The sequence below is a fragment of the Anabas testudineus genome, chromosome 15, assembly GCF_900324465.2.
Source record: "Anabas testudineus chromosome 15, fAnaTes1.2, whole genome shotgun sequence".
NCBI lineage: Eukaryota > Metazoa > Chordata > Actinopteri > Anabantiformes > Anabantidae > Anabas > Anabas testudineus.
Window position 1 is genome coordinate 1,374,545 of NC_046624.1, and position 8,887 is coordinate 1,383,431.

At 39.4% G+C, this 8,887-nt stretch overlaps 1 protein-coding gene across 4 annotated transcripts in view; it reads left to right on the forward strand.

Annotated features, from left to right (window-relative positions):
* The window catches only part of ltbp1 (latent transforming growth factor beta binding protein 1), a 98,445-nt gene extending 90,884 nt beyond the window's left edge, over positions 1-7,561 (forward strand). For all 4 annotated transcript variants that reach the window (XM_026356874.1, XM_026356873.1, XM_026356875.1 and 1 more), the window contains 5 exons: positions 1,601-1,741; positions 2,175-2,351; positions 3,439-3,600; positions 4,740-4,889; positions 4,978-7,561. In XM_026356874.1, the coding sequence (XP_026212659.1) occupies positions 1,601-1,741; positions 2,175-2,351; positions 3,439-3,600; positions 4,740-4,889; positions 4,978-5,150 (803 nt within the window). In that variant the 3' untranslated portion in view covers positions 5,151-7,561. The remainder of the gene's footprint in view (positions 1-1,600; positions 1,742-2,174; positions 2,352-3,438; positions 3,601-4,739; positions 4,890-4,977) is intronic.
* Positions 7,562-8,887: the final 1,326 nt, after the last annotated feature.

Consider the following 8,887-nt stretch of genomic DNA (forward strand, 5'->3'; position numbering starts at 1 on the left):
CAGTACCTAAGCTGTAGTTTCTTTGTATTTACGAACCTATTGCATCTTTTGTAGATTAAATTCAAGTTTACTGTCATTACACATGTTCAAGTAAAAGGGAACGAAATGCAGTTTTGCATCTAACCAGAAGTGCAATAAGCAATAAAGTGCAGAATATACAGTGTCTATTGTATGTACAAGATACACACTATCATGGACATAATATAGATGTGGATTTACTATGAATATAATATACAGATAAACATGTGTTATTAGATGTAAAGTAATTTCTCAGTAGAAACTATAAACACAATATAATAATTACCCTTTGCAATAATATAATTATCTGTATAATCATGTAAATGCTTCATAATTAGGGGATTGTAAGAGGAAGGTTTACTCTATTTCCTAGGTTAAGAAGGAACTTGCATATTTTAACTCAACACATGCTACAAATACTCAGGAAATTTGAAATATTAAAAAAAAACTTTGAGATGTGATTGAAAGCCCCAGAAAAAAGTTGGTAAGTTATTTTTTCAGATCTCTAATCTGTTACTTTCTATTGACAGCTCTGCACTTATATACCACTTTTCTACCTAATTGGCACTCAAATCACTTTTACACAATCACCCATTCACACACACAAGCATACACTCACACACCAATGCCAGAGCTGCTATGCAGCTGATCTGGGCAACTTGGGGTTCAGTATTTTACCTAAGGACACTTTGGCATGCGACAGAAGGAGCTGGGAACCGAACCACCGATCCTATGATTGGCAGACACAGCTCTACCTATTGAGCCACAGCCACCCCAGCACAACAGTGATTTCACCCTGAAATGTTGCTCTGAAGTCCTCCAAATTAAGAAGTTAACATGAGCGTTTGATAAACACAAAAAAGGGGCAAGAACAGAAGAAAGTCTGAAAGTGCAAAACCAGCAGTCCATCTGTATACTGTACCCACTTATCCAACACCAGCAACAATGGGTATAAACAGTAGCTGGCATTACACATGGCACCAAGACAAAGGATTAAAATACAAGAGAGAGAACCAATTGTCTTATTCATGCAATACAGTGTGTCATTACTGTCATCTTAACCTTTGAAATGTAGTATAGTATAGTATAATTACACTAAAGAGAAGCAAAAAGAGAGAGAGGAAAACTAGCAGGTCATTGGCCAAAAATCAGCCAGCCATGATCTGACCCGGGGCACGAGTGAGAAATTATGTTGCAGTTGTCTATATCTTTTTATACTGATAGTATAAAAAGGTTATTGTGGAGTTCTATAATATTCAGAATTTCATAATGATACTTCTTCAATTCAGAATTCACAGAACTCATCTCAAGGAACTGTACAAAGCAAGGTTAAAAACTCAGTGGAAATGGAAATACTGATTGACCTAGATGTGCTCATAGCAAGTTATCAGCGAGTGGTGGAATCAGAAAGACTGGGATTTCCATTTCAAGTTTTCTCTAAATAGACTGTGTGTGTGAATGACTTGTCCATGGAGATACAGGGGTGTGGAAGCTCATGTGGCCAAGGCATGTGGAAGAACTATGAATATAGTACTTGTGTTGTTTTTCCATAAAATGTATTTGTTTGCTTTTCTTCTTTCAGACATCAACGAGTGTCAGGATGACACAGTGTGCATTGGTGGAGAGTGTCTGAACACAGATGGCTCATATATTTGTTTCTGCACACATCCTATGGTGTTAGATCCTAGTAGTAGCAACTGTGTCCTAATGCCTGAGTCATCTGGTAAGTGTTTTTAAAAAGGAATGCAGATTCTTCTTTTGTCTTTGATTTTGTTTGTGTAAAAGCTGAGTAAAAAGAATCACATTAGAAAACAATATGTAATATGTCAATGATTTTTTTTTTTCCAATTCAATTTTATTTGTATAGCACCAAATCACAAGTCATCTCAAGGCACTTTACAGTGTTAAGATTTAAGACCAAAATTATTAGATTAGAAATAAGAATGGAGTTTTTCCTCTCCACTGTTGCCTAAGACTTGCTCAAATGGGATTGTTGGGTTTTCTTTGTAATTTTCTACACAATTATACTCTGTAAGGTCTTAAACCTTTAACTGTAAAGTGCCTTGTGATGACATCTGTTGTGATTTGGCATTGTACAAATAAAATAAAATTGAATTGAATTGAAATAGTGTATATGTAATGCTGTGTGCTTGCAGAGCAACATGAGGAGGAACAGACAGACTACCAGGGGATTTGTTGGCAGGTGGTTACAGAAACCATGACGTGCACCCAGCCACTGGGTCTCAACAGGAAGACCACATACACAGAGTGCTGCTGCCTGTATGGGCAGGCCTGGGGCATGGACTGTGCACTGTGTCCACTTAAAAACTCAGGTACTTACTGTCAGTAAAGATTCTCAGTCATCTAGGTGAAGTTATGTGGAAGTTGAGTCATGGCGTCTGGACTTCCTTTCTTGTTGGGTCAAAACATTTCCCTACTCATTAAAGTAGCTTCTTAAGTCTGAACTGAAGAACTGAAGAAGCTACTTGGATGCGTAGTGAAACGTTTCAACCTAACAAGAAGGAAGTCCAAATGCCATGAACTTCCAGATTACCGCACAACAACAAACAGGCACCTTTCCCAACTCATTTAAGCAGGCCCAGATCACCACACTCCTTAAGAAAGTGACTCTTCACCACTTCCTTTTAAAGAATTACAGACCTATCTCTCTTCTTCCATTTCTGGCCAAGACCCTTAAACGAGCAGTCTTCCTGCTGATTGACTTCTTTTGTAGGAACAACCTTCTTGATGTCAACCACTCCAGCTTCAAGAAATGGCACTCCTGAAGGTTGATGCTTTAAAAGCTGTGGTTCAATCTTCTGTCTTAATTTTACTTGATCTATCTTCAGCCTTTGACACAGTCAACCAGTGGATTCTCCTTTCTAGACTTTCTGTTTTGGGCATCACTGGGGAAGCTCTGGCCAGGCTTAAGGCCTACTTGTCTGGACGTACCTTCAAGGTGTCTTGGCAGTGGCAGGTTTCTAACTCTTACTCCCATTCCACTGGCGTGCAGTAGTGCACAGTTCTTGGTCCTCTACTCTTTTCCACCGATATTGCATCCCTAGGTTCCATCATCGTAGAAGCGTCTACCAAATAACTAAATGTGAATCTCTTGCTGAGATGTAGGATGGGAGGAGAGGGACTTTACATTAAATGTATAACAATTTTGGATTTTAATCATGTAGCGTGGGGCACTAAAGTAGCATGTGTTTTAGTCTGTCTGTACACAGCTAAATTATTATGATGTTTAAAAAATGACCCTTAATTGGTGGCTGTGGCTCAATAGGTAGAGCAGTAAGTCCATTAATAGTACTATGTTTTTGTAACCAGTTTGTATTGTACTTAAAGCAGCTCCTGACATCTCTCAGTCACAGTTTTTGTGTAATGTCTTCATTTTTCCTCTCTGACTGTCTTTCTCAGAGGACTATGCAGCCATGTGTAATCTCCCTTTGGGTGGTGGCCAACGACTATATGGTCATGACGCCCTTGTTGCTGGCCCCATCCATGAATATGAAGTGAGCCCAGACTATTCACCATCACCTGAGCAGCAGGCCGGTCTGCCCTTTTATGAGAACGAGGAGGGTAAGAATGATTTTATGTATTTTTTAGGTGTTTCGGAGTAGCACTGAAACACTGAACTGTCATCTACAACTACACTTTATTAATTCTTTAATTTAGTGTTGTTAAAAAAAAACACCACTCCACTTCCTGAGTTACACATTTGCTCTTGTTGGTTGACCACTACTGGAGAGGGCAACAGTAGTGTTAAATGTTTTCCATTTGCACACAACAACTCTTCTTCTGTGGTCTTTAGAAGCCTCCTTTGTTGAAACATGACACACTTCTACAAACCTCTGAAGATCAGAGTTTGATAGTAAAGATGAAGGCAGGACCTCCTAGACTCACTCCCATTCCACTGATGAACTGATAATCCACATACCTAGTATTTAATATTGAATGGTTTTTCACAATAAATTAATCAATAAATGCAATTTGATGAATGATATGTACGATATAGTGCATATCGTCCTAAATGGCACTAAAAGTGCTTTTTCGCTGCTTCTCATTCACCCATTCACGCACTCAAACTATTACTGATGGGAGAGCTGCCATGCAGTGACCTCACTCACCAGGGGAAACTTCTCATTTATTTAATAGGGTTCCCTTCAACAATCACTATCTTGGAATCTGAAAACCTTTAGGTCATATTTGTGCATAAACAAAGAAAAACACTTTTATTATAAAACTTGAATTTGACCTGTTTTGGACAGGGTGAAAGAGGGTGACATTTCCTTCTGAACCTAACCTTCTCCTGATACCTAGCACATTGTGTTTTATGATGCTTAACCTTTCCTCAGTTTTATCCGTAGGGGTAACCCTAATTAATGTACTCCCAAGTCTTAGAGAGAAAAATTTACCCCTCTCTGATGGCGCACAGATGTTATTGTATAGCCCTTTGCTGCCATCTTGTGACAGTCACACTAACATGTTGAAAGAAAAACTAGTAAAGGCATCTCATTATACACATCTGCTGATCCTACAAATCCTGCAAGTTTTGCTTGTGATGGCTCGCAGTGAAACACTGCCTGGAGATGAGAGAAAAGAACCACAGTAACTTCCTGCCACTTTACAAAAAGCAGGTGGTGTTTGTTTTATTTTTTTAATGTTCTACCTGCTGCTGATTTCAGAATGATGCACCTTGTTGTCTTTTTATGCTACAGATTCATACAAAGCATTTGAGGGTTTGCAAGCAGAGGAGTGTGGGATACTCAGTGGCTGTGAGAACGGCAGGTGTGTACGGGTTCAGGAGGGTTACACCTGCGACTGCTTCGATGGATACACCTTGGACCTGTCCCGCATGGCTTGTGTTGGTACGCACAACTACAATAAAGAAAAACAAACATACCTACAAAATAGCTGTGTTGTCTTTATGTAATTTCTTTCCTCTTCTGTCCACAGATGTGAACGAGTGCTCAGAGCTGAACACTCGGATGTCACTGTGTAAAAATGCAAAATGTATTAACACGGTGGGCTCCTATCAGTGTGAGTGTCTGCTGGGCTTCACTGTCTCTGACAAACCTAACTACTGTGTGGAGGCAGCAGCACACCAAACACATACACAGCGAGCATAGACAGATACTACAGTGCAAAAAAGACACAAAACTACACATACAAGCTTGTATTACTATACTTGTGAGGACATTCACCGACTACATCCAGTCACTGCCAAATCCCTTAAATCCTTGGTTTGGCCAAAGTGTCCAGCAGTGCTCAAAATCCCAAAACACTTCCCAGCCTATCAACAGCAACCTAGAGGAAGGGTTTAGATTCTGAGTCATATAACAAAATCAGAAAGTGTATATTTAACCCTCCACAGGGAAATAACTTTTCTAGACTCTGGAAAAAATCTGGATATTAAACTGACATGGATTAAAAAATCATGAGGCACAGAGTAATAGAGAGGGGTTGAGAAGTCAACCCGCAAACACAGGGGGCAACACTTTTTGGGCTAGAGATGTATTTCTGAAAGTGGCCATAGAGGCAAAGTGGCAGCAAGGCAGAGTGGTGATGTTCGTCCATGGGTCCACAGGAATTATTCAGTAAGATCTGTCGCAAATGCCATGGAGACTGTTTTTCAACCAAACTTTATGTTATGAGAGCGTGATATAGCAGATACATTTCACAGTGACACTGGACATCGTAATATAGTGATGAGGAAATATAGTGCACAAGGTAGGAACTAGAGAAGGATTTTAATCACAGCCAGTGAGTCTACAGTCCCGGTTTTACCTATTTTAGCACGCTAAGATTTGCTGTTCATCAAATCACTTTCAGTCAAGTAGTAGTAGTAGACCAGTAGACCAAGTACAAGGTTCAGGCTCAGCAGTCATTACAGTTCACCAGAAGGGGAATGCAAATGTGTTGGGCCACAGTGGTGCGCTAACATACACTTACTACGGACACCTTCACTTGCTGCACACTTCATTTTGTTGTATTTGCAATGTTTTAAGTGTTAAAAATTGCAGTTTCTGTCCATGATTCACTAACTTGAAACTGTAGAATTAAAAACTGCAACCAAGCACAACTGTCACCTCAGTCTCAGGTCTCATTGCACTCTGGAGCAGGTTCTTCTTGAGGAACGTCTCTGTATTTGATGGGGTTCATCTTTTCCTCAGTTCCAACCTCTCACTGCTGCTGAGAAGCCCCACTCCCTTAGTTCTTGGTAGGCCTCACAGAGAGTTTAATTTTGTGTTATCAGGCCCGAGAATCATTTTCCTCATGTTCTCAGAGTCCTTTCAGTTCATTCGACAAACTCTAAGCAGGCTGTGGCTTTCACATAAACACACTATCATAAATACCTGGTTGATGGTCGGATGGTTGTCCTACTTCCAGGCTATGAGTGACCGTTGTTCCTGGTCACCTCCTTGACCAAAGTCCTTCTTTTACAGTTAGTCAGTCTAGCTGTATGACCAACTCTAAGTGGTTTCAAACTCCTTAATCCATTTCAAACAAAACGCACATAACAATATGCATGATGAGTGAAGGGGGCTAAAGCCACTGTATCACTTAACGCAGAATCATTTTGTTTTCTTAGTCCCAATGAGACTTTTCGTGTCATGTTTAATTATTGCATTACACATTAAAATGTTTCCTAACTGCAATTCTTTGTAAATGATGAGTTGAAGCTGAAGCTGACCTTTTCCATTGCTGAGAGGCCATTTGGTCCTTAAAAGTATAGAAATACACACACACACAGACACACACATGCACACACCCTTACTTTATTAAAGCCCATATATTCTGCACTGTACAAGTTACACACTAAATTAAACCAACAGTAATTCTACTTGAGATGAAGATTCATCTTAATCTACTATGTGGTTTGTGGGGGATAGAAACACACAATTATAGAAATGGTTTTGTTTTTTTTGTTTCATGTTTTTAAAGTGGGGTTTTATGTGTTCTGAGGGGCTGATTTGTTCATTTAGCGTATTGACAAACCCTGTGGACTTGTGCCGGGGGATCCAGTTGTATTGAGTGCCCAGTCAAACTGATTGTGGATATTTAATTCTGTGAAGAGGCCAGCTGTCTGCTCCCGCTCTTCCTCCTTCGCCACCCGTCTGTCTGCTTTAAAGATTAGCTTATTCCTACACTGCAGCATCAGCAACTCGTGGAGTTTCTGTACTTCGTCAATATGCACATGTTGATGTACTACACCGAGTCGCTAAAGTCTTTAGAATAAGCTTTCTGTAGAATTGTGTATCTGTTTTAATGAGAATGGTGAAATGCAATCTGTCTGGGAAATAGGCTAAAACCAAGACTCATGTTTCTTACAAAGAGCTAAAAGCTGTTTTCATTACCTGGTATTCCTTCTCCTCTGTGTTTGTGTGTTGAGATAACTGAAATGAATTTGTGTGTTTTATTTTTCACACTGCTCTTATCTGTTTCACTGCAAAGTCTTTCCAGGTGGCAAAGCTGCTATGGGACAGCGATGGGAGAGAAGACACTTGTGTACATTTAAACAAAAGAATGAAAAAAAAAAAAGAAAAAACCAAACAAAAACAGCTGGTGTGTTTGTAATTTGTACATGAATAAATAGCGTTTTTTTATAGATTCATATTACAATGTTTAATAAACCTCTTGGTATTAAAACACAAATGATTATATTTAACACTGGCTGCCCTGTCATTTTTAACTATTTCAAACATTTTCAGATGAAAGGCAAAGCAGTCGACTGAATTGTGGGAGCTGGAGTGAAGAGTTGTGTGTAATAGCAACATAGTATTGTGTTAAACTAATATCAGCTGCCTACCTCCGGTACGGGTCCTTAGGCAAGACCTCCTTCTCCTTACCCTGCCTTTGCCTTGTAAGTCACTTTGGATAAAAGCGTCTGATAAATGACTAAGTGTAAATATTAAACATCATAACGTAGTGAAAGCAGTGTCACTGTTGGGGTTGTTGTTGGGTTTTCTATCTCATTTTGTACACAGTTATATTTCGTAAGGTCTTAAAACTTAAACACTGACTGTAGAAATAAAATTGAAGTGATAAAGTGATATAGAATTGAATAGTGCGACATAGTTTTACTGCTGCGAATCCATCCAGCTCGATATTCAGGCAGACACACTGAACATCAGAACATAATGAAATGTTTCAACGTGTCATTTTCCAGCAGACTGACCTGTGCTGAAACTGCTGCACTGTCCCACTGGGTTAGATTGTGTCTGTCCAAGCTCAGTCCGCTCCTCCCTCTGTCTCTGTCACTAACAAGGATACTCTGTGATATGTTTTCAGTAAACTCTGAAACTATTTATAGGTTCTGTCTGTGTGTGTGCACACGAAGAAGAAAGTACAGGGTTTGTAGAAGTTATTGTTGAGTCAGAGCACTTCACATACATTTGTGTTTATCATTAGAAATATATATATATATATAAATATACATATATATATTTATATATATATATAGTCTGATTATTTCTCTTTGCTATTTGGGCTTATTGGAACCTGATATAAAAACTAAGCATCATCTTTTCACAAACAGTTACAGGAAGACATCATATGCCTACAATTTTTTTTTAATATAACAACAGTGACACAGAAGTTCACGGTGGATCTGAAATCATTAAAGGAAATGCTTCCTCAACAAATCTAGCTAATGAATCACAGCAATGCAGTGGTAAAAAAGCAAATGACCCAAAAGTGAAGTTCTCTACTTTAAGTGTGGTCTCTCTCTCTCTGAGTAGTGGGCTGTAACGGCTGCTTGCAGCACTGTGACTCAACACATCCAGTGCAGACAGGGACAGAGGGCTGCTGCTGCTGCTGCACTGCTATCACCAACACAGACAAGTGGCTCATTGCAATCTGCTTT